This window comes from Saccostrea cucullata, unplaced genomic scaffold, assembly GCF_032062105.1.
Source record: "Saccostrea cucullata isolate Sc308-1 unplaced genomic scaffold, CSIRO_AGI_Scuc_v1 ctg21, whole genome shotgun sequence".
NCBI lineage: Eukaryota > Metazoa > Mollusca > Bivalvia > Ostreida > Ostreidae > Saccostrea > Saccostrea cuccullata.
Window position 1 is genome coordinate 289,040 of NW_026931375.1, and position 26,630 is coordinate 315,669.

General features: G+C 32.8%; 2 protein-coding genes across 3 annotated transcripts; both read left to right on the forward strand.

The window, feature by feature from the left end:
* The first annotated feature begins 2,658 nt into the window (after positions 1-2,658).
* Positions 2,659-14,964, forward strand: LOC134232424 (putative ankyrin repeat protein RF_0381). Of its 2 annotated transcripts, none has more exons than XM_062714380.1 (22): positions 2,659-2,777; positions 4,547-4,642; positions 6,761-6,874; positions 7,953-8,186; positions 8,427-8,516; positions 8,611-8,706; positions 8,852-8,950; positions 9,457-9,528; positions 9,922-10,014; positions 11,560-11,661; positions 11,769-11,861; positions 11,949-12,074; positions 12,217-12,333; positions 12,509-12,616; positions 12,783-12,851; positions 13,196-13,285; positions 13,458-13,541; positions 13,668-13,754; positions 14,066-14,167; positions 14,392-14,505; positions 14,612-14,707; positions 14,789-14,964. In XM_062714380.1, the coding sequence occupies exons 1-22, from the start codon at positions 2,751-2,753 to the stop codon at positions 14,876-14,878; spliced, it is 2,199 nt and encodes a 732-aa protein (XP_062570364.1). In that variant the 5' UTR covers positions 2,659-2,750; the 3' UTR covers positions 14,879-14,964. The 2 variants fall into 2 exon arrangements, with proteins under 2 accessions (XP_062570364.1, XP_062570363.1); XM_062714379.1 differs by lacking the exon at positions 9,922-10,014 and adding an exon at positions 10,917-11,009.
* A 2,968-nt stretch (positions 14,965-17,932) lies between these two features.
* On the forward strand, positions 17,933-24,977 carry LOC134232425 (uncharacterized). The gene is made up of 9 exons (XM_062714381.1): positions 17,933-17,977; positions 20,436-20,579; positions 21,339-21,484; positions 21,680-21,763; positions 22,060-22,187; positions 22,408-22,535; positions 22,683-23,733; positions 24,075-24,269; positions 24,521-24,977. The coding sequence occupies exons 1-9, from the start codon at positions 17,943-17,945 to the stop codon at positions 24,593-24,595; spliced, it is 1,986 nt and encodes a 661-aa protein (XP_062570365.1). The 5' UTR covers positions 17,933-17,942; the 3' UTR covers positions 24,596-24,977.
* The last annotated feature ends 1,653 nt before the right edge of the window (positions 24,978-26,630 follow it).

Consider the following 26,630-nt stretch of genomic DNA (forward strand, 5'->3'; position numbering starts at 1 on the left):
TTCTATCTTTTTCATTGTGCTATCGCACCATCGGTATCGCATTGTTTCGCCATTGCTTCACCGTCATCGTGCCATTGCATTATTACACCATCGGCCCTTAAGCCGATGGTGCAGTTATGAACTTCATTGCCCTATCTGGATTCCATAGAAGAACTAATTTTAAATAGATTGATTGAGGACCTACTACAGAATGCATAGAAATTCATCTTAAGAAGTATTTTAGATGCAGCATCCAAAGCTAGGTGAATATGGTCCATCTCATTTAGTCCTATGTAAACTGAGGGAATAACTGCCACATAAGCAACCTCTACCCTAATGATGGATAATACCTCTCCCTATCCACTTGTCCAACTATTTAAAAAACAAAAATATTTTATATATACACCACTTAGCCCTATCTTAACCAAAAAGCCTCTCTTTCTCTCTCTCTCTCTTTTTAAATTCAAGCAAGAAACAAGATGTGTTTGTGAAACACTGATGCCCCCGTATTTCAAAATAGCGAAGGTTAAGCTTTCTCAAATGCAGATCAAATATGTTGGTACCAAAAGTAGGCCTTTTCACAAGAAATACGAAATATAAAACGCTAGATACACCTGTTCCAGGGTTATGACCAAGGTTAACATTATATAAGATAGGACAAACTCCGGGTCAAGGTCAAAGGGTCAAGGTTGTTGGTTTCTAATGAATGGCCTTGTCTCAAAGAATACGTATGGGAAGTATGAAAGCTCTAGCCCTTACTGTTCAAAAGTTAAGGCTAAGGTCAAAGTTTGTAAAAAGTAGGTCAAACATCAAGGTGAAAGGGTCAAGGTTGTTGATATCAAATGAAAGGTCTTGTCACAAGGATTAAATTTGTGAAGTATGAATGCCCTAGTCCTAACCCTTCAAAAATTATGGTCAAGGTTGTATTTTTAAAGTAGGTCAAACTCCAAGGTCAAGGTCAAAGGGTCAAGGTTCTTGGTATCCTATGAAAGATCTTTTCACAAGGATTACATTTGTGATGTATGAAAGCCCTAGTCCTTATTGTTCAAAAGTTATAGTCAAGGTTAAAGTTTTTTCATAGGTATGAAAAATCTCTAAAGTCAAGGTTAAAGTTTTGGTATTCAGTGAAAGGTTTTTGAAAGAAGAATACATATGTCAAGTATAAATGTCCTGGTGTCTATTGTTCAAAAGATATGGCCAAAGTACATGTAAAAGTTCAAACTTTTTGTGTTAAAGTGGGTCAAACTCCAAGATCAAGGTCAAAAGGTCAAATTTGGTTGTACCCAAAGAAAGGTCTTGTCACGAGAAATACACATGTGAAATATGAAAGTCATTGCTCCACTAAATCAAAAGTTATAGGTAAGGTTAAAGTTTTTGCGGACAAACAGGCAGACGGACGGACACGACAAAAACTATATACCCCCGAAGCTTCGTTTACGGGGATATAAAAAGAATCATTTTTAGGTTCACACATTTATGCATATAAAACATTCACTTCTCAAAATAATCAAAACTGGAATAAGACCTATCACGTCCTATATTTAACTTGAGAGGATTAAATGCCTGTGTTTAAAAGGTAGTGACAGGCACTACCTTAAATCTTTAGCGTTATTCTCCATTGTTTCGAAAGCTTATCTAATTTCTCTTTGCAAGTTGAAAACGTCACATTATCAAATACAATATATTTGTATGAAAATTTTAATTTAAAAAAATCTATATTTTGTAAATACTATTATTTATAGTGGTGCCTCGTGCCGCATATATGATAAGGGGTTTGTTTACATTTGCTATGGCGATCAATGAGTTTTAAATCTACTATACGAAATAAAATATGGCGACTTTAAAACACAGGTCACAACACTGACACCGTGATATACGGATGTGCAAAACAACTCCACAATATAAGTTTGAGGATTAATAATTAAACAAGGTACGTCGCTGCAAGTATAGCTAGAGTATATTTTGCATTTTCAAAGATCGATATTTCCTAAATGTCTAACAGTTGCTGAACATGTAAACTCAGTAGATATAAAGACGATTGATTTTTTTTTTTTATCTTTTAATTTCTTATGTAAAGTGTTCCAACCATCCCATCTATCAACCAACCCCCAAAGTCGTCTTCTGCATTTGCAGCATACGTTATAGTTTTCATTTAACTTTTGACATAGTAACCTCTGCTCTTTGTTCAGAGTAGTGAAATTTGGCTGCTAGGTGCATATGATAAATGTATGAGACATTTATCTAAGAAAAAATCGCGCATATATGTTTGTTGGTTTGATTCTTTCCCCATTGGCAGCTATGGTATGGACCGTGTAACAACAAAAACACCCCCTCCCCGAAATATAACCTTCTAAGAATCTTTGAATAATATTCAATATTCATCAAAAAAAAAATTGGGCATCTACCTATACAATTTTTCTCCATTTTTTATGTCAAGTTTTGGAGATTGTCCCTTTAACGGTATTAAAAAAAATACTTAACTTAAAGTACATATTGTTTTATTTGGATGTCTATTGTACCTAAAAAAAAAATCATCTTGCATTACTTCAATCGCAGACATAAACAAAATCTTTTCTCAATTCCTTCCATTTGAACACATCTAGACGACGATTTGACTCGGTGAAGCGGTCTGAAGTGCCAAACGCAGTTCTTAACCATTTAAAATCATAATCCTTTTGGCAAAACTTCCTTACAGCCTAGATTTATTTGTCTATTTTCAGTACAAATATCCTCCTAGCAAACCAAAAGTGGGACTAGCATATTGTCATGTGATGGACGTCGAAAATATCTCAAATAAGGTCAGCTCCCATGTTGTTGTTTTTTTAATTCTTTCACAAAATCCTGTTCTGTCTTACAAAAGAATTGCAAGAAAATTAAATGTATCCATGTGGTTTATTCTGTTAGCAAGATAGACATCTATTAAAATTCCTTATAAAATTATTTTGCGTGTAATTTTGTTATTTTTGAAAGGTATCTTTATTCTAGTTAACGACTCTTTTTGCCAATTACCACAAGAGAGAGAGAGAGAGGGAGAGAGAGATATACTAGTATATATATATTAAAATTGTCCATTATCATTGTATAATAATTGCATACATGTATACCCAGCATATGATCGTTGCGTCTATTCAGCGATGAGTGAAATATTTTAAAAGTGCATTGGAATAAAATAAATACAAACTATTAAATGTTTGCACAACCCTTTTTGTATTATTTATCCAATAATCGAAATATTGCTAATAAATGGAGTTTGCTGCGTATGTTTGCCTTTGTTCGAGTATATTGTTATTGAATAAATAATCTAGGGTGCTTTTCTGTTAGAATGAATCACTCAAATTCTATCAATAAGTGTGCATAAGTTTAATCTGTAGATAATCCCAGGAAAGTTAATAGTTAATACAAGGTGTGGACGACTGAATTGGTTTTTCAAGGAGGTCTAAATAATAGTTCACTCTTGATAAGGTTTGTCCAAATTTGTCAAATTAATGTCAAAATAAATTCATTTTCATCTGATTCATGTTACAAGGCTGTCAAAATAGCTTCCATATTTAGAGACGGTTAAGTAGATTTCTATCTTCTTTTTTTATTCAATCTAACGAATCTATGCATGAATGTTTAAAGCAGATCTAATTACGCTTACAAGATAAGCAAATTATCTGTGGGAACAAATTATTTAAAATGTCATTGATTGTACATCTTAAATGTTACGTAAAAATACTATATCGGGCCTTTAATAAATATATTGACGAGCCCCCAATTCCATTATAGTCCATTTAATTTATAAGTTATTCATTATTCATCTCAATCCTTAAAAAGCCTCATGAACTTTTATAAAATTTCGAAAGCAGATTGGTATTCTTAGCGACTTGTCCCAGCATTTGAAACGGTTTAAGGGTACCTACCACAAACAAAAAATGGATGCGCGGGTTGATATATATTTTTTGACTGATTTTGATTTGTATTGATCTAAATAATAAATCCCTGAAATATAAAGAAATAGGTTTTCATTGGTGCTTATTTTGAATTTTATTTTGCCTTCTATATATTTCCATACAAAATTTTGCACAATTTTTTATATTAAAATACTCTACTTGGTAAACATTATTCAGGTTGTCAATTTAAATGATAATATATGAGAAATAATGCTGATCACTGAAAAAAGTTTGTTTGTGTTATTTATCCTTAAAGAAAATTCAGATTTTTAGTATTTTGAATTATTTGTTTTATATTAAAATATTGCCTCGATAAAGGGGTAAAAATCTTCACAATCTCCAAAAGGGTTTTCTAATATTACAATACTTTTGTTTGTAGCTCTTCCTGACTGTTGCTTGTTTAGGGAAATGAACTAATAAAGAAATTATTCATCTGCAATAATATATACATGTATTGGGAAAATGGGCAAGCAAAAGTTTTAACAATGTATATCTCCATAAAATTTATAGTTCTTAGGAAGGAGGTGCGGGTAGGTGGTGGTGCTGGTGGGGGGGGGGGGGGGGTTAGATTGTTTACATTATGAACAGATGGATTTAAACATGAAGGAATTGGCATTTTTTATTAACTCTTGTAGCTTCATTACCACATCGAGGAGGGAGAACTAAGGGAGATACAGCTATTATTGGACCCCGTTCTTGACAAAACCGTTATTTCAGAGATCGAAGAAAAGGTATGCAACATTTTATGAAAGCATTTACATGTTTATGTACGAGTATTGTGTATTGGATCAAAACGATTTTAAATTTTGAATTTCGATTGACATTTAAAAGATTTACGCATAATCTTTCTAATCTATATTTCGATCAAATAACAAACATTTCAGTGAAGCAAGACAGAAAATCAAAACCATAAAGGGCTTGTGATATTCATTTTGTAATTCTATAAGGTTAAGAATTTTAAGCAATAAATTATCGTTATTAAAGTTCATCTAAGAAAATGTAACTGCTATAGTATATGAAACCATGAATTTTTTATCAACCCAAAAAGATTGTGGCGAAAAAAATGAATGCAATGATTATTATATGTCCTAGGAACTAGATATCACAAACAAAAATGGCATAGATACGAATAAGCATGCAGTTTTTAGCTCACCTGAGCCGAAGGCTCAAGTGAGCTTTTCTGATCAAAATTTGTCCGTTGTCTGTCGTTGTCGTTGTAGTCGTTGTAGTCGTTGTTGTCGTTGTTGTCGTCGTTAACTTTTCAAATTTTTCAAAATTTCAACCAAACTTGCTACAAAGTATCCCTGGGTAAAGGGGATTCAAGTTTGGCAATGAAGGGCCACGCCCTTTTCCAAGGGGAGATAATCATGAATTTGTTAAAAATTAATGGCATTTTTAAAAAATCTTCTTCTCCAGAACTGCTGGGCCAGGAAAGATGAAACTCATGTGGAATCATCCTCAGGTAGTGTAGATTCAAGTTTGTTCAAACCATGAAAAAAAATCAAGTTTTACATAGGAATATATAGGAAAAATCTTTGAAAATCTTCTTCTCCAGAACCAGTGGGCCAGGAAAGATGAAACTCATGTGGAATCATCCTCAGGTAGTGTAGATTAAGTTTGTTCAAATCATGACCCCCGGGGCAATGGGGCCAAAATCAAGTTTTACATAGGAATATATAGGAAAAATCTTTAAAAATCTTCTTTCCTGAACCAGTGGGCCAGGAAAGATGAAACTCATGTGGAATCATCCTCAGGTAGTGTAGATTCAAGTTTGTTCAAATCATGACGGGGCAAGGGTGGGGCCAAAATGGCCGACCCAAGTTTTACATAGGAATATATAGGAAAAATCTTTAAAAATCTTCTTCTCCAGAACCAGTGGGCCAGGAAAGATGAAACTCATGTGGAATCATCCTCAGGTAGTGTAGATTCAAGTTTGTTCAAACCATGACCTCCGGGGCAAGGGTGGGGCCAAAATGGCCGACCCAAGTTTTACATAGGAATATATAGGAAAAATCTTTGAAAATCTTCTTCTCCAGAACCACTGGGCCAGGAAAGATGAAACTCATGTGGAATCATCCTCAGGTAGTGTAGATTCAAGTTTGTTCAAACCATACCCCCGGGGCAAGGGTGGGGTTAAAATGGGACCCAAGTTTTACATAGGAATATATAGGAAAAATCTTTGAAAATCTTGTTCTCAGAACCACTGGGCCAGGAAAGATGAAACTCATGTGGAATCATCCTCAGGTAGTGTAGATTCAAGTTTGTTCAAATCATGACCCCCGGGGCAAGGGTGGGGCCAAAATGGCCAACCCAAGTTTTACATAGGAATATATAGGAAATATCCTTCTCAATTACCACTGGGCCAGGAAAGATGAAACTCATGTGGAATCATCTTCAGGTAGTGTAGATTCAAGTTTGCTCAAATCATGACCCCCGACCCTGGGGCTAGGGTGGGGCAAAAATGGCCGACCCAAGTTTAACTTAGGGATATATAGGGAAACCTTTTAAAAAAGTACTTCAAAGCTATGATTAGTGATATTTATATGGAATCATAGTAAGTGTAGATTCTAGTTTGTTCAAATGATGAACGCCTGGAAGGGGGGGGTAGTAAATTCAAGCCGGATGTGCTCAGGTGAGCGCTGTGGCCCCTGGGCCTCTTGTTAAATATTGATTATAGTCTTTTTTCATTAAATGTCAGATAGTTATTATTTTTAATATTGACTCGCAGGCATGGTCTCTTCGACTGTTGGCTAACAAACATTGATGCTATGCACAAAAAAATCATTAACGAAGAAACTAGACAATAGACAGTCATTCTAAGATCCATAGGAATCTGATTTTATTTGCAGTTCCTACAGAGACATCCCGCTACAGATCCCGTTAATCTCGCAATATCACACAAACACGAACCGATTGCAATCTACCTGGTAGAGAAGGAATTCAACACTGATAGAATTTTTCACGTGAGTAGATTTCATAATTTAGTTTTCCTCCTTTAGTTCTTATTTTGCATGTTTACTGTGATGGATTTAAAGGAATTAATAAACTGAAAATGTTATCAGCTTCGCATAAGGCTTAACGATTAGAAATAGGTCCTACGGATGGATACGTGTAATGAAAATTATGTCAAAAGATTGATTTGAATGTTATGGAAATCAGTAGTTAAAAATACATGTAATATATAAAGGTAAAAGAAATACATGTATAAGTAAAGGTAATATCTGCTGAAGACGCCATAGAAAATAATCTGAAATGCTTTCCGAAGCACAAATAACAAATACAATGTTTTCTAATTGACTAGTGTAGAGCTATTTCCACTGTCTCGTTATATCGTGATTTTAGACCTAGCCAATCTTCATTCATTATTTACAATGATGAGACAAGATTAGAAGTCACAGTAGCCATATCGATTGTAATAAACAAACCAAATTCCTGTTCAACAATTTGTTTCATCTCGTGAGAGAGTAATTTTAAAGGAATTTTAAGTGAGAGAATGAGAATATTTGGAAAGGAATTGGATGGGGAAGGGGGTAGAAAATCACCACCCGCATACAGGCTTAAACTATGAGTCGTGACAATGAGGTATAATAAATTCTGCCAATGCTAACACTAGATTCTTAGATTTCTGTACTGAATTTGACTATGGAATATTACATCTGCCTGATCAGTACATAGGGGATGCTTGCTTATATAAGACACCTGATCCCATGTTATAAAGGGTGGACATTACTCTGTGATATACTCTATGTGATGTTGGCATTACACTCACATTTTCTTGAGTGATAAAAATCACTATTTTGAAAAAAAAAAAATTAATCTACATTGGAGGTTGTAAATCCGTCCCCTCTCCCACATTAAAGATAAAACATACCCTATTTGACTTATACATGTATCAACCACGTTACATATTAAATAAGCACTAAGAGTTTCTGTTTTCTGAATTCATTTACTAGTTAATTGTATACTGCTGTTGAAAAATACCCCCACCCCCGGAATCTCTGATCCACCCCTAAACTGATTTTTAAAAATCTTTCTACCTAGTGGGACAACCAAGACTGTGACCAGTGGTGCTATTACGACCACGGCATCGATATCTGTGCCTCTCAGTACACGGCGGCGGATCACGCCGAGAAACAGAACCTGTACAAACTAAATCAGCTGATCAACGAGATCCGCCAAGGAAAGAGAAAGCCGGGCCAGAGTCTGACGGTACTCAATATCCCGAACTATGTAAATAAACCGGCAGTCAAAAATCAGGAAGTTAAATCAGAAAAGGTAAACATTTACAACATAAAATTAATAAATTGGGAACAAAAAAATATTGCAATGAAATTGCATGAAATTTTCTTTTCGTTACAAAACATAAATGAATGATTGTGTGTGTTTTGAAAAAAAAAAAGTGTGGGATGTAATTGAATAATAGAGATATTTAAAATTTAATTCTAATTGTAAACACATGGACATATATAAATATATACTTGATATCAGAAAACTTGATATATTGCTATTTTTCAGCATATACTAAACATGGAGGCGCCCAGGAGAAAAGACGTAGAAGAAGCCCATGATATACTCGACAAATATGGCAAAACTTTCTCTACAAAGGTTACATAAGCTAGATCACTCACAACGAAATATGCATTTTTTTAATGGTGACATTCAAATGTTTTGTCATAATTTACTTTTTTCCTTTTTTAAGGACGGAAACACTCTCCTTCATTTGAATTTGGACAAACCTAGAGTCTATATCTACATTTTTGCAAGTGCTGGTGTACCCGTAAACATTCAGAATACGGTAAATAAGTTGATTCTAATGGGGTCGGTGATTAAGTAATCAGAACAAAAACCAAATGTATACAGTTACTCACATATTATTGATTTTCTACTTAATAATATCCTAAATGTGCATTATTTTAATGGTGATATTTTTAACTGTACAGGATGGTGACACTGCTTTACATATAGCTGTCCGCAGTGGACTGTTGAATTCTGTAGAGGCTCTGTTACAATGCTCTGCTGATCTGAATATGAGGAATAAAGTAAGAGTATTTGAATAGAAAATCACTTTACTCAGTTAGAGTGCAAGTATTAAAACCGTTGTGTGTTAATCAAGTTTTTTTTTTTATATATTGCAATACAATGGAAACTGTAAAGTTGATACAAACTAAAACACTCAAAATTACTTAAGTGTGTGTTTTTGATCAACTCAATCATTTTTTTTTGTTTTTTTTTAGGCACATGACAGTGAAAAGGGCTCTAAAATATGATTCTCATAAGAATAGATATGTTTACAGTATTTGTTACCTTCTCCTTTGGTAAGACTTGGCAAGGCATAACAATTCTCTCACAGGAGACAGGGAAAATATGAACTGTTCAATAAATGTTAAAAAAAATATCGTTGAAGAAAAACGTTTACACGTTTACAAAAAGAAATATAGTGTCAGTTTCTTGTAGTAAGAGAGGGTACTGTATTTCCTTCTTTATGGGGTTTTACTGGTCGTATCAGACATTTGATATGAATTTTCACTTCCGTTTTATTTGACAGATGGGAATGACAGCATTAGATGAGGCAGATCCTAAAAGAGAGGACATCTTAGCTATGTTAAACACTTTCAAGGTACAATATTTTTATCACTTCAACCTAACATAAAATGAAGCAAAGAGTATAAAATACACCTGGTGAACTATTATATTAATGAAATTTACAAGAGTAAAGTTTCAATTGACAGTTTCTTGGACAGAAGTGAAAATGTACAAAGGTACCCATCCACAAGCATGTTGCTTTCAAATACATGTATACATAGATTTTATGCATGGAGTGTTCATGTTTCAAACTGTTTTTTATCATACAGGTCTTAGTTTTATTTATGCAATATGAATTTTAAAGTGAGACTTTTGAATTACATATAATAAAGTTTGTGAATGATTTTGTAGACTAGACCAATTTTAGTGTTGAAGATATTGATATGAGCTTTAAATAATGTGGTGTTGTTTGTAATTATTTCACTAGCCCGGTATTGTGTCTGCCATTTGCAAAGGCAATACTAGGATTGTAGAGATATACAAGCGCTATTGGGGTAGCACAGAGGCGGTGACTAATAAGGTACACAGGGATGACCAATTAGAATCAGCTGATCCTCATTGTCAGCGCCATCTAGCGGATATAATTTCTTTACTACTTCTGAATGATTATGAATATTGCATTGTTCCAATTATAAAGGCATATTCTAATTCAAAATATATATTTCAAAAATTCGTCTTTTTGGAAAGTATCCATATATGGAGACATTGATTTTAGGAAACCTGTGTTTAAAAAGCCTGTGTCATATCTTGGAATTACAGGACTTTCTTTTCTGTATAAATGTTAATAATGATTAAAAAACGGTTAATTTAATGAAAAAGGCAAAAATATTTTGACACTTGCTTTTTGAATAAATGACAGAACAAAAAGAAAGAAGGAAGAAAATATATTCTCTACTTTAGAGTAGAAGGCGCTGACAAGGAGATGGAATGCTGCACCACTAATACGTAATTGTACTACTGTGTATTAGTTGTTTGTAGCTTCTATGTCGTTCCATCACTATATAGCATGTGTAGATTGTCTTCGTTTGGATTTCCGTCCCCAGTTTAAGTGACGTGGACTGATTCATGTCGCGGGAAGACGGTGGTGTGTGTGTGTGTTTAAATAAAGTTTTAACCGTTGTTCTTTTTTATGTGTCTAATTTCCTGAATGTGATGTTTGACTTTCGCAGTTACAATGACTTTGGCATTTAAAAAAAATCTTTTTAAAACTTTTTTTTCAAATTAGCAGGCGAAAGTATCCATGTTTTTTTCGATAAAATAAGTATATATATAAAAAATTGTTTAAGACATCGTAGCTGCGTCGTTTGAATTTGTAATTGTGTCTAACCACAGCAGTAGAGTGGATCCCGCCCCTGGCGGCCCTCAGTGTTTGTTAATGTATTTTAGATGTGTATGTTAGTGTGTGTTTCGTATACATTCTAGCCCGGGATAGTGGATGCTGTTTGCTTGGGAAAGAACCAAATATTAGATCGATTACTGAAACGCTCTTGGTGCAGTTTGTGCAGCATTGTCAAGGTAACCGTAGAACCGTTGACCTTTGACCTGGTTCTAAATTTAGATATAGCAAAAGTTATTAAATGAAGTTTGTTAGTAATAGATTAATAATAGAATGCAGCTAGATGTTGCCGTGAAAAGTTTTAGTATATTAAATTTGAAATGTAAATGTAGATTTGTTTGATAATCGTGTAGGTTTTAATGAGACCTGGTTATTATGCAATAAATTTTAAGAATATATATTACATAATATTACGCGATAGAAAGTTCCCCCCATTTCGAAAAAAAAAAAAAATAACATCTAACATTAAATATCAGTGTCTAATGAAATATATGTTATCTACATTGTCGTGAATTAACTTAATTGGGTAAATGTTGCATGAATTTTTGTCTGAGCTAACATGTTTGAATTTGAAAATGTTTCCTCATTTCTTGCTTAAATCAAATATGCATGAATTTATCTCTGAAAGCCTAATTTAAAGAAATATTTTTGATGAATATCTAAAATACGTGTCAAAAATTATTGCCATTGATATATTAAACTCTAAAAATGATGTATTTCTTTTATCAGGAAGGTCGGACTCTTCTAGAATTTGCGGAAGCGAAAGCCATGACAGAAAATGGAACAGTCACTAATTGTTTCCGGATTCTACAGGAATATAGAAAAACAAGTGTCAGTATAACCTTATTGTCTGTACACAAAAGTATCAATTCATTGTTACTATCAATATTAAATAAATATATATTATTACATATATATTTATGTCACCTTATTTATAGGAATTGACACACGCTATTTTATGTGAGGATGTTGACACGGTCCGAAGCATAATTCAAACAGAAAAGGGTTGGACTGTGAACATTAGATTCAAGGTATTGTCAAAATCCTGATTTTTTTTCCATAAAACTATTTTTACCGGCAAGTTTCCATTCGTTTATTGAGTGCTGATTATTTTACAGGACCGAATTGGAAAGACTTTGTTGTCACAAGCCATAGAGGCCAACAACCTGGAACTGGTCACTCTGCTAGTGGACGCTCCGGCCAGGGCCAAGATTAAAGGGGTCAGAGTCCGGGAACATGAAGGGGTCAGTCAAACATGTCAGCTTTCATTAATTGTATAGACATAGTAAAAATCGAATAATAATAATAATTTATTTTAAACTTCCGATTATTCCGTCCCCACATGGATTCAGTTTGTCCGTATATCCTTTTATAATTTTTTTTCAGACAAACGTGACAGTGCCATTATTTCACAAAGCTCTTCATCCAGATATCAACATAGATATCGCTAAATATCTACATTCCGTTATGAAGGAACCTTCGGAACACTCGGAGAAAGACAAGGTGAGTGAGAAGCATCAAGGAATCACGTGACCAATTTTATTCCTATTTTGAATGTTAAATCGAACTTGGACTTGTCTTGGACTAATACTTATGCAGAACCCGTCAAACCCTTGAAAATCAGTACCATAGAGTTTGATAATGGTTTTTTAAATTGACGTTCTTTTTTTCATGTAAGAATGGTAACACTGCAGTATTGCGGGCTATAGAGAATGGTTGTTCTGTCAAGTTCATTCAGTGGCTGATCCAGTGTACCAAAGGCTTCTGTCTAGTGGACAGAAATAAGGTAAGCCAGATAAAGAGGTGCATTCTTAAAACTAAGTACTCATTCAATTTCATTAGGTAAAATTTGCATAAATGAAAGCTTTTTCAATGATTTTTTTTTGTTAGTACACTGGTTATTTGTTGTAAGAGCTCAACAAAAAGATGAAATTACCGTTTTTCTGTTTCAGGATGGTCTGACTCCGAGGGATTTAGCAAAAGCCCACAATAGGGAAGACGTTGTTCAAATGATAGACAAAGTGCGTTATAGGCTGACAATACATTCCTTGAATACTCTTTGAAATATCCCATATTATTATAACCAAAAACTGTGATATCAGCAATTGAAGAGACGCAAATTTTGATTGGATTACGTCTTTAAGTAACATTAACTTCAAATCAATCAAAGATCTTTATGGAAAATCGTGCCATGGTTCACATTGAATCGAAGTTTTTTAAGTGTTCTTGAAAAATAATCCAAAACATTTCTAAATCACAACAACAACTACATCAATAACAACAAAAAACACAAAAACAAACGATATACGTAGTAACCAGAGCTAAATAACAATTTATTTATATGTACATGGTTGAATATTTTCAGTATATCATTGACAAAATGGTACCAATAGGGATACCGAAATTTTCTGGGTGCTTCCTCAAAGAGAAAGATATTGTCAGTATTAAAGATGAGGTGGGTAGCTTTGTTATATAAAATATAATTTCATAAAAGAAGCGTTTGATTTTAGCCTCTGCTAAAATTGTTTCTTTCTGGCGCATAGAATAACATCTGTCATTATTATTCAAAATTATCAACAGGAGATTGTAAATTAAATCGTAAAATATTGTCCTCTTCCCTCTTGCAGCAAACTGGAAAGACGTTAGCAGAAAAAGCATTGGACGACGATAGGTTCGATGCTCAGAAGTGGCTCAATTTTCACGATGTACAGGTTAGGATCAAACTTAATATTAATCAATTTAATCATTTAATTAAATTTGAAAATGTCATTGTTGATTGTAATTAAAAAAAAGGGTGTGCATAAAGTACCTTGAATATTGTTGTTTGGTATTTTTAGAATCATGCGATTCGCCTTTTTGAGGCAGCTTCTCTAGGAAATGTTGATATTGTGGAGAAGACATACGACTCAAATTACAAGGACAAGGTAAACAATAAATGATTTAAATAAAATATCAATGTTTATTGTTAGTACATACTTTATTAAAATAACATAAAATGCACTGTCATGTGCAGATTATATCATGTTTAACAATTCAGGACTGAAAATGAGTCAGCCCTGTTAGTCTTCATGATGAATTTGCATATAATTTGGTTCAATGGTTCAAGTCTTACTAGTTTATAATACATGTATACATGTGAAGTTCAAAAACGTACCAGATTTTGTTGATAAGTAGACCACGATTAATTTTGACTTTTGCAAGACTCAAGTTCTATATATTTATTTGCCGATTACAGAATGGCTACACAGCCATGATACGGGCGGTGGCCTTCCAGCAGTACGAGGTCGTACGTCACCTGTGTATAACCAGACCAATCCTCAAATCCATTCCGGATAACGTAAACATTTCTTTTGTCTTCTATTCAATTTTTGGACAAATATTTTTGAATTCATAAGAAATTCTTTAATTTGTGATTTTGTTTTCATTTTTGTTGTTTCTCATAAAAACGTTAAAAACGGATATTGTGCTCACTTTGCCAATTTGGCACTCTGATCCACAAGAGACGGGGCTCTCCAGAACCTTTCAGGCTCTGTTTAAACATAATGTACCCTTTTCTTTTAGTGCAATAGATACCCACTACATTATGCATATGCGCTACCAGAAGCGTATGGGAAAAAGTTAATTGAATTGTTACTGGAGCAAAATCCACAAGCAATAGAGCAAAAAGTGGATAAAGTAAGAATCTCTCTCTCTCTCTCTCTCTCTCTCTCTCAACATTAATTTGTACCATTATATTTGTTCCTTTTATTTAAGAGGTTAAAAAACTTTATCCATTTTACAGGACGGTCGATCTCCGGCAGATTACGCTAAGATAAGAGATACTCTGGAAATACAAAAGATGTTGTATGATGCCAGAACTCTGGATCTTTACGGAAAGGTAAAGTGATCAATATATCATCAAAATAAAACTGGTATTTTTGTTTTCATGATTGATTAAAATGGATATTTTATTTTCTAGAGAGGACCACCTTTGGGTCCATGGCCAGATGGTGCTAGTCGCAGACCGCCAGATGAAAACCAGCCGATGGACTTCCTTGACGTCATGTGATTTGACATCATGTATGCAGAACTTTCTTGTGATAAATTGATGTGCTATTTAACAGTCTCAGCACCTCCAGTGGAACATTTTGAATGTTCTTTTTTTTTTTACTATTTATATGAAATAAAAATATTTTTTCTACTATCCTATTGTTTTTATTAATAATTACATGAATCATACCTTGAAATAATAAGATAAAAGAAAATGTATATATATATATATAACGTGTGTACTATAGATTTAAGATTTCTGACTGACAATGTTTGTTATTTTTTAAAAGTCAGGATTAAATTTTAATCAAAGATAATGGTATATAAGTCAAGCAAGGGTTTGTTTGTTTTTTGTTTTGTTTTATAGATTCTTTATAATTGCTTATCTCTTCTTTTTTTTTATTCATCAACCCTGTTCAGAATTACCGTGTTTAAAATCATTAATGCAAATGTGACTTTTTTTATGATTCCAAATTTTGAGCTTTGATAGTTAATGTTATCAAATTCTCCATTTCATTGAAGTCTTCAGAAAAATCTGTCAGACTGGAATTCCCATGGAAGCAAATTGTGCCGGTTTATAAGAGAACTACTTTTGTATTCGTGTAAAGCAGAATTTATTCAAAATTTTCTTCTTGGAATGAAGTCTCTTGCTGAGTCCTTTCTTTCAACATGGGTACATATTTCAGTACGATGTTTCATCAATTAACAATACATGTATTTGTTTTCATATACCTACATTGATTCGATATTGTAGCTGTATCCCTTGTAAACTTGAATAAAAAAAATCATGCATCTGTTTCGTAATTGTGTCCCGATAGTAGGGCCATTTGCAACAGAGTAACCATGGTAACAGTACGATTGGAACAACGCGCTAGCGCAGAAGAAACACAACGCTAGCGAGAAGTACATGTACATGTAACAATGAGCATATGTTATGTCAATGCGCTAGCGCGTTTATGCCAACATCTCACGCTATCAACTGGAAGACACACCCATATTCAGGTGATCACAGGGACCTTACGAATGGATGATGTAAACACCCCCCCCCCCTCTCCCAGCTTCTGAGAATTTTATTAGACACAAAAACTTAGTAAAAATATATGATTTCCTACTATCATAACCATTCTTATATTTTGATATCTATATCATTTGCCGCATTTTTAAGATTTAGAGATTGGCTTTATACGGGTATATAAAAATAATAGTATTTTTGGAAACGAAGTGTACAGAATATTTTATTGGCACGAAGCCCCACAGGCGAACTTGTTTCTGGATTTTACGAAATTTTTAAGTCATTTTCTCGCAAAAGAAATCACGATGTCATCGAGCAAAAATAACACAGTGATATTATTATACATGTATGGTAGAGAACGATAATTTATCAAAAATTTACGCATATATTGGTATTGGAAAAAAGTTTCCAAGTGTATCAAGATAAACACAATTAGCAATTTCAATATCGTTATCATTGGAGTTTAAATATTTCATTATATAAATGTGTTCTTTGGATTACTTTCATATTTGATCGCTGAAAATTGTCAAGCTTCAATTATAATATAATTCTTTAAATTGGTAACATCAGTAAAAAAGCTATATTATTATTTATTTTAATAATTTAAATTGTTGAACGACATTTATTCATTACCTCTACGGAAATTAAAAATCTTGTATATACGTCGTCCAAGACCAACTTTTTCTTTGGACAAACAAGCTTTCCTTCATCAAATATTTGGACATAATCAGGATTACGTGGATTAACAGTTCAACATTTCACAAAATCTATAATGTTGAAAGATGTTTTTTGAATTGATTTTATAAAGGACTAAATTTGAATGTGCAGACATGCTGAACAAAATTTGAATCGAAACAATATTTTTTTATAAGACGCAAAATAATTTGAAACACGGGTAGTGCCTCTTTTTCCCCGAATAATTTTCTATCTTTCTTTTTTTCCTTCTTTTCTTTTATCCCTCTTTCTTTCTTTCTTTTTTTTTTGGAAAATGATGTGTACGCACTTGCGTACTTGCGTATAGGCAGCTACGCGCCTGATTTTTATACAAATACAAATATTTTATTGGCACAAACCACAGGCACTTGTTTCTGTAATAAATTTTTAACCCATAGTATAATAATAACACAGTGCTATTATTATACTATGGGTTAAAAATTTATTACAGAAACAAGTGCCTGTGGCACAGACACAATTACATGGCAAAGGCCCACTGAACATCATTAAATAATGTGTTCATAATTTTTTATGAATTGAAACTGTGATTTACGCAAAAAGTCTTTAAAGACTAATTTTAATAAAAGGGGGCGCGCGCGACAAACAAGTTGATGAAACAAGGACACAACAGTCTCGTTTACAGTCAACATTTCACAAAATCTATAATCGATACAATGACGTTGTCAGCAAATACAATCTATCATATTAAGCTGACTGTTTTTTCAAACAAAGTGTTGGACCATTGTTTACACACAGAATTATCTAAAGATTTTTTGTTTGTCTGAGACAAGGAGCAGGTGTGACAGGTGTGCAGGGGATGGCTTCTTATGATCTGATTTCACCTGTATTTGAATGTCCGTGCAAGCTCAGTTAAATTATATATTTATTTATATATATCTGTTTCATTTATTCATTTACTTTATTTTATTTATTAAAATAGAAAATATTTATTGATTCAAATTAATAAACACTGGTATAAAATAAAATAAAATAAAATAAATACATAACTTTATTATTAATTTTATTATTAATTGATATGTAATAAAATAAACAATTAATACATGCATTCATAAATTAAAATTCATAAATTCTATTACCTGTTTATTAATGTGACGTAAAATGTTTTTTTTTTAAATAATAATGATACGGTATTAAATGTGTTTATAAACCTATCCCTTCATAAAAGAATGGTGTGTTGTTGATCCTTGGGTCCCGATGGTCCATTAGACTCATTTAGCTTCAAACTTTTGTGTGATTATGACTCGACCTCGTGTTTCGTATTATTTGATTGGTTTACCTCTTGCTGATAATCCAATGAAAAAAAAAGTTTCATACTCTGCATGCATTTTCTTTCAAAATGGCGAAGAGACGTGACGGGAAAATCCTTCCTAGGTAATGAAAGTTGTTTTCATATAAATTTCAAAGAATTTAATGAATGTTTTGAAACCAGTCATAAACTGTCAGAGGTGTATTCAATAGTTCGGCGTATTTTCCCGGCTAAATCAAATTCTGTACCAAAGCATATATATTTTTCACCAGTACACAGTAGTCGAAAAATAAAATGTTTCAATTTGAAAGTGAAAATAAATGATTAAAAACAGGAGTCCCCCCCCCCCCCCGAAAAAAATTGTTTTAAACCAGTGAGCTTCACTTTTTGTAGCTTTTTAAAAGTAGCGCGCGAAGCTTGTTTAAAAAAGATGGCGAAAAAATTGTTTTTACTAAAATGGTGCATTTTCCAGCATTCTCTTTACTTTTTGTCTTTCTAAGGACCAATCATCACAAATAAAGAACCAGATATCAAATTACATGTAATTTAACTTTAACACAAGATTAGACTTTGCTTTAAAAAATTGTTACATCTGACTGGTCAAGCAGTTGACCAGTTGTCTTTTAAATGCATTTTCAATTAATTTAGTCAAGCGATAGTTGATGTGCAATTTTAAACACTTTCAAAAAATCAAACATTGGGTTCTTTTCGAATTCTAATTAGTGCTTTTCAATTTACTTGAGTGTGTCTGTAATGTACAATTTTTTAAAACGCTAAAAAACTATCAGTTTACAAATGTTAACTGCATTTTACCGAATTTAGGCAGCACCGTAACTATGCAGTTTTCTGTTGTTGATACTTGACTACATTGTACTGCCGATTTACTTCACAGAAATCTACCGCTTTTGATTACAAAAGTTGTGTCTAAAGTATTTTTGGTTCGCTTGGGTATCCATTTTTGAAGCCACTCTCATAAAATCTCGTTAGATATCGCGTGATTTGACTCAGAAGCATACAAACGCTTTTTTTGTATCGATATGTACACAGATTTCAAGCACAAATTTGACAACGACAACAGCAAAAGATTACCAGTGATTACATTGGTTACGATAAATTTAGTCAACATCACTGCCATGAAAAAGGAGATACAGCTTTTAAAAATTAGATGAAGCGTTTGGCATCGTCTATAAAAACACAGGAGCTGCCTCACAATTTTATCGGAAATAAACATGATAAAGTCAATAGAAATCACTCGATTGACCAAGTCATGTGGCACATCTCAGCTTTCGTTTTCGATCATCACGGGAAATCTGATTTATATAACGAAAGATAAGAAATTGTTTTAGATATAGTTTAAACCATGTCATCATTTGTTTTGTATATAACAACTGAATGAACATTCAGAATTATTGCTTCTAGGCTATATTGGCAAAGATCAGGACTCTTCAAAGGGCTAAGTTAAACAGCCAATCTAAGCAAAATGATGAGCATGAAAAATATTTGAATTTGTACAAAAATTTATGTCAAACTTATAGCAAATGTTTCTGTCTTCTTCTTTGCAGTTGATATTTAAGATTGAAAATTATTGTAGGTTTCATTTAAGGCTACATACGGTGTCTCTTATTCTCTTTATATATTACATGAAATATGTCGCATATTTTATCCAACTGCAAGTTCATAACGTAAAACAATGCACACGCATTGCTACCGCTTTTGAGGTCTGAATTTTTCAAATTTGTATTTTTCCAAAAAATTATTATTTTTCATCACAATAGGTTGAACATGAATTATGACGCTACTCCTCCTACAGTTTTGGATTTGGATTTTGATATAACTTGGCACACAAGTAGACTACAAAAAAATACAAAAAATAGTGCATTGGTTTTTGATTATCGTAAATGTTATGGTGTTGCCATGATATATACGCTGAAAAAGCGTGCAATAACATTTTGTGAAATTCCAATTTTAATTTTTTTAACGCCTTTTCCTATTTAATATTTTTTATAGCCTTGTGTATTTTCCTTCAAGTATATATCCTTTTGGCACACAATAGAAACACTAAAGAGATACATAAAACAGTGCATCGGTTTTTGATTTCGATGAACAGTGTTGCCACTCTGTGTTACTAAAAATGCAGCAGAATATTCTGTGTATATATTCCTTAGGATTTTAAAATAACATTGATTTTGGCTACATACATATCAGTAACAGTAATTTAGGCCTATATATGCACACATTAATGGAATGTTTTCTACATTCCGGATAAAATTGTTATAAAGAACAGAATTTACAAACATTATCATTATGCTTATTGAGAAGTTAAGACAAATATCAATTATTACATTTTGAGATAACAAACTCAGGAAATCAATAAAAGGGTTCCTCATACATCTACCCTGAAAAAAAGATAGGGAAAACAAATTGTTATATTCAGCCTAATGCCATTTCATTCATAACAAGTGTCCATTGATAATTCTGTGTGAAATTACTGTTTTAATTATAGTTTTAATCAGATGGGAAATAATGAAAGTCAACATGAGTAAAAACTGATTTTATGAAAGATACATATTATTTCTGTTTCAGTGAAGTGGTGGAAGTAGAAAGTCTTTTGTTAAACTTAAAACAAAGAACCAAAAGGAAATTGGCAGATCGTGATTCAAGTGAGGAATCACATTATTCCTGGGACAGAGATGCTTTCTTCCAAAGGGTGCAAACCTTCTCAGTATCCTTGTTAAAACTGTAACTTTAAATCTTAAACAAGATATCGTTGGTAACCCACAGGTGATTCACATCAATTCTGTCTTTTATCAGATGGAGCTTGTAAGTTGTTGACTCAACTTTCTTTACTTTTACTTTAAAAAGATTTGCTTTATATTTACATATTATATTTACATTTATTATATACTTAGTAGTAAATACACCGATTCTGCATGGTGTGATACAGGTGACGTCACAATACCCCATATCACAGACCAGTCCAAAAATCCATATCAAACCGGAAGTAACGTTTTTATAAAGTTTAAAAGTTAACTTACTTGATTTTATTTAAATATTCATATAAAATAATTCTTTAATGCCTTCAGCCCTTGGGCTGATATAGGGTCACTCGGGCTGATATGACATATGATATAGATTTTAGTATGTAATATTCTCTATATAAAGTTAGATTTGCTTTATTTTTACTTAAGTGAGATTTGCTTTACGTTTACACTATGTCTGATTTTTTTTTTTACACTAAGTCAGATTTGTTCTACTTGATTTCCTGATTTCTCAAATATAGTTGAGTGTACATGAGTACAGGTAGTAATTGACACTTAGACCTTTTCATGAATTGAATAACTAAGATCAATACAAACATTTATATCTTGAGTTCCAAATAGCTGAAAGCTTAGATAAGGATTTTATCCATTGGGATCTTTAGTATTCATTATGTAGGCAATGATGTGTCAGATTGGCAGTTACTTTTCCTTAATTTACCCATATTACTACATGGTTTGGAAAGCCTGAAAGATTATCTCCCCTACAGTGTGCTAAGTATGGCTGGAGAAACACAGAATCAGACATGCTGCAGTGTGGTGTATGCCGTGCAGTGATCTGTGCCACATTACCTTTCAACTTTGACCCCAAAATCTGTAAGTTCATGTCAGGTTATATCATTTACATGTACTTAACAATTTTAATTTTAGAAAGTTAGAACTAGTTGTAAGGTGTTTGTTTTCCTCTTGCTGTATTTTTAACCTAGATAGATTCATTTTCTACTTTATGGTTCTTGAGTACAATATTTTCTTTATTCTGTATATGAACATATTTTATGAATTCTTTTTCAGATAAAACATGTGTTAAAAATTTAATGGACAAATTGAAGTCTGGCCATGAACAGGCTTGTAAATGGAGGTCAAACCCTACTCCAGGTAAGACATGAGAATTATCACAGACAGTATGCACTTAAAACATTTATAAAGAATTTATCAGTAACTTTATTCGTATACTGTGAAACTTTAAAATATACAGTAAAACTCGGTTATAACAAAGTCGCTGGGACCTATGAAATTACCGTACTTCGCTATATCCGTGTAAGGAATTCGTTAAATTTATGAAATGGGGGATCGAAAGATAACTTTGATATATCAGTAAATTGGCAATATCCATGTTCGTACTAAACAAATTTTATTGTAATTATGTAATGTATTAAAGTATTACGTTACAGATTCTGTACTTCAAATTCCCATGGACAATAAAGAAGAGGTCATTAAAGAATTCAACAAGAGACTACAAAGCCTACTGCCTTGTAGAAGTAAACTTCCTTACATCAACATGGCAACCATAGAGGCTAAGGTATAAACAGAATATAGGTCAGGAAAATAGAAAGTAGTGGATCATTTTCATAGATTGGAACAGAAAATATCACATTATCATCATACTACATATATCATTATAAATATGTTTGTTAATATATTTGTTAACTTAATTGTATCTTTTGAAATGTAAAAATTTCCATAGTTCCCATATATTACCAGGTAGTCTGTTTTATATTCATAATTTTACTTTGTTGCAGGGAGTTACAGATGCAGAGTTGACAACACTTGCTGAGAACTTGATGAATTCTGCCATTAACAAAGGAGTAGATGATCGGGAACTCATGAGAAAAGCTGCTGTTATCTCACTTTGTGGTTGGAAAATCAGGTATACAAGTATTACACACTCTGAAAATCACTCAGTGATGATTTTAATCATAACTCATTTGATTCAATAAGTTTCTTTTTTAAATTATAGACTAGTAATTGAAGCATTACAAGTAATGATCAGTAATATTACTGATGTGTTTAACAGGTCAGACGATGTGGAGGACATCTTGTCCTGTGACTTCTGTAGGAGAAACATTGGGTTGTGGAATTATAAATCTCCACATTGGCACCAGACTCATGTCATGGCAGAGCAAGACACCACAGAAGGTTTAGATCAGACAGAAACTATAGAAAGAGTTACACAGATTGAGAAAAACTTTGAAGAAGTGCAAGACAGCATAGAATCTGTAGAAAGAGTTACAGAGATTGACAAAAGCTCAGAAAATGTGCAAGACAGAGTAGAAACAGTAGAAAGAGTTACAGAGATTGACAAAAGTTCAGAAAATATGCAAGACAGTTGTACAGACAAAGACAATGATGAAAATGGACTTGAAAATTCCGGTGAAAATAAAATATCTGACAGTGTGCAAGAATCTAGTGCTGAAGTCCCTCAAACAGAAGGTGAATCAGATATTGTTCAAAATGGTGCTTTGGTGCAAGATAAGGAAAATAAAGGCCAGGGTGGTTGCAATGAGGATATAAATGAATCAAATATGGAGACACATTCTGGTGATACATGTACAGAGTATATGACAAAAACGGACAGTAATGGTACAGAGGATGAATGTATGACTAAAGGAGACAGTGATTTAAGCGAAGAGTCAAAACCTGATGTAGACATTCAAAGTGCTAAAGACTTTACAGATACGGATGCTTTACAAGCCAGGGACACTGATGATGTTAATGGTGAAGATAGTGCAAGACTATTAAATTCTGATCTAGGTGATGATGTGAAAGACTTAATTGATGACAAAGAGAAAGTTGAAAATGATGACCATATCTCTAAAGATCAAGGAATACAAGAAAGTGTTACAGAAACAGTTACGGAGAACATTGAGGAAATGAAATCTAATCTTCAGACAGAATTGTCCAATGGTAATTCCAAAGAGGAAAATGTTACCAAGGAGGATAACTCTTCAGACACCTCCCAGGATCAGACTGAGGGGCCTCCTAAATCCCCTGACAGACCCTCCAGCACCACACAGACAAACAGTACCTCAGACACGGTGGAGAGACCCAGAAAGAGAGTAAAACTAGTAAGCTAAATCAACTAATAATTGAATCGGTACAAATTGTAGAGATGAATCTTTGATATTTTTTTCATCAGTTCCAGATTTTAACCATTGTCAGATTCCCATATGTGATCTCTGCTATTACTTTGATGAGTAAAGACAAGATCACCTGAGGGTATCTGACAATGAATTTTAATTATGATTTTCTAATACAAAGAATTAGAGGACAGATTAAGAAAAGCAAGAGCCACATAATTTTCTAAATTACTATTTACAGTGTGCATTCATATATTCTCATATGGTATTATTGTGTAACTTCCATTTAAAATTAACAATATTTTATATTTTTTGAAATACCTTTGTAGGAAGAAAAAGAGAGCTTTGATCCTTTGGCAGAACATCGAACTTGGTGTCCTTGGTTACAGAAGTCATGTGACACGAGTCCCTGGAAACGGTCTGGCAGTGAGGGAATGTTACCATGGAGGAAAATACTGTATATAGTGTGTCCAAGTCTGAAGGAGGAAGGGGAGGAAAATTCTCTCAGCTATCAGTATAAACAGGTACATTATACAGTCAAACCTTATTAACTCAATGGGCCCAGGAAAAAAAATGAGATATCTTAGAATTCAAGATATCCAGGGTAAAATATTTAAAGAATATGCTGCTTGGACTTCCAATTAATTTGAGATATCCATGGTATTCAAAATATCTGTGTTCACTGTTCAAGATACTGAAGATCAAGTAATGATTTGTTCTGTATGATGTATACATTGAAATTGCAGTGTCTTATCTTCCTTATTTGTACTTGTAGGTTTCTCCAGTTGCAGCGTTACAGAGGGTGTGCAGAATTCTTAATGACTGGACGAGAACAGAGTCAAAAGATTAAATCAGCTGTATGGTTGAAAACAAGTACATGAATATGAACTTCATTGATAGGCCAAATATGTGACTCTTCAGTTTTAGAGCACAGGACTAAAAGATTAAGATATTGAATGTCATTTACAGCAAATCTTGCTATTTCCTTTGATCTTGTTACAGATTTTTTTCCTCTATCTGGTTGACATTCATCATTGTTAATAAAATAGTTTTTTTCTTTTTGTATTGGTTCTGCAATTTTTAAGCAATTATATAAATTTTTAAGCTTTCTCTCTCAGTCATTCAATCCGAGTATAAAGGCTACAGCAGAAAAAATAACAACTTATTAATCAATGTTTGTTTTCTATGCTGATTGAAAGTATCTTCAATAAAAATTCATTGTTTTGACTTGATATGATTGATTTGTTTATAGGTGTGTGTTATTATTTGTTCTATTTAATTGAAAGATGGTGTATCACATGAGAGTAGAGGTTACCTTCTCTATCTGTCATTGTTATTGCAACGCATATATAAATGATGGATTCCCATTCTAACCCTGATACAAATTCTGGCATCAATAGCAATAATATTTTCCCAAGAGAAAATTCTTTTTTAAACAATGTAAATTTTATAAAACTCCTACTGAAATGTTAAAGGTTATTGAGGCATACTTTAATGCCAAAAATTCTCTTCATCAATAACAATATTTTTCTGTTCCACTTTCTAAGCTTAACTTTTAATGTGTTCTCATTTTTGGGCACAGTGACTAGTATGGTGGCATATTTTAGTCCCTACATGCAAGATACTAGTACCTGGTAAATTATGTCAACATATGAGAAAAGTTTGTCAATAACTCAATATGCAAGATAGTTTTGTCTACATGCAAAATGATGACATTCAATTTACTAATCTTTTCGGAGAGTAAACTAACTTCTTTATGCTGTATATAGACATGCAATTATTTATGTCAACATGCAAGATTATTCTGTACTTAGATGTGTCACTTATATCAAGATGCAAGATAATTATGTAGACATGCAACATAATATTTATGTCAACATGCAAGACCTGCAACTTATTTGTATCAATATGCAAATTATATGTCAACATGCAAGATATTTTAAGGTAATAAGTTGCATGTCAGCATAAATATCTTGTATGTTGACATAAATAAGTAGCATGTCAACTTTAGTATGTAATGTTGCATCTTGGACAAATGATGTCAGTTACTAGCATAAAGATGTTAAATTGGACTCTAAGAAGACTGGTAATTTGTATGTCTGATTGTTAACATAATTATTTTGCATGTAGACATAATTTTATTGCCCGTTTACAAACTTTTCTTGCATGTCAACATAATTTATATTGCATGCAGGGAGTAGAACTATGTCTCTCTATAGCTTGGCATCTTATAGAATTGAAAAAATTATAGCAATAAGATTGTCTTTCAAAAAGTTTGCTCACCCTTTCTTGACTCAGGATAAATTTTGGGTCAATAAGTAGATGGGAAATTTTTTCCAGAAAATTTCAACATATTCGTTGAAGGTATAAGAGGAATAAAAAGATAAAAGGATTACTGTGTACTGTAATTAAAAAAAATTAGTTGGGACAGTTGGTCGCACTCGAAGTTTTTTTTTTTTTAAGAAGGCCTAATTAATGTGCACATAGTTATGATATGTACTGTAAAAGTATCAAAATCATAAGACCTATAGCTTTGGATACATGATTCCAGATAAACGTACTTTTAAAATCTTTTTCACAAAATTCATTTTACCTTCATATTTTTTTCTTCGAGAACTACAACTTTCGGGCAATTAGGCATAGCCCATCCGGAAATAGATTTTCCTTCAGTATTGTGAAATATAAGAAAACAATTACACGTTTTTCTACGCATTGAAGGTAAATAAGATATTTTTAAGGTATTTATAGACCATTAATGTTGAAATTGTTTTAAATTTCACATCTGTTAGAGAGTAGGAATAAGACATTGACCAACAAAAAGTAAATAACAATCAAACGGACTACTAACTGCTGGAAATCCCGAATTTCCTCGTATTTATATTTAA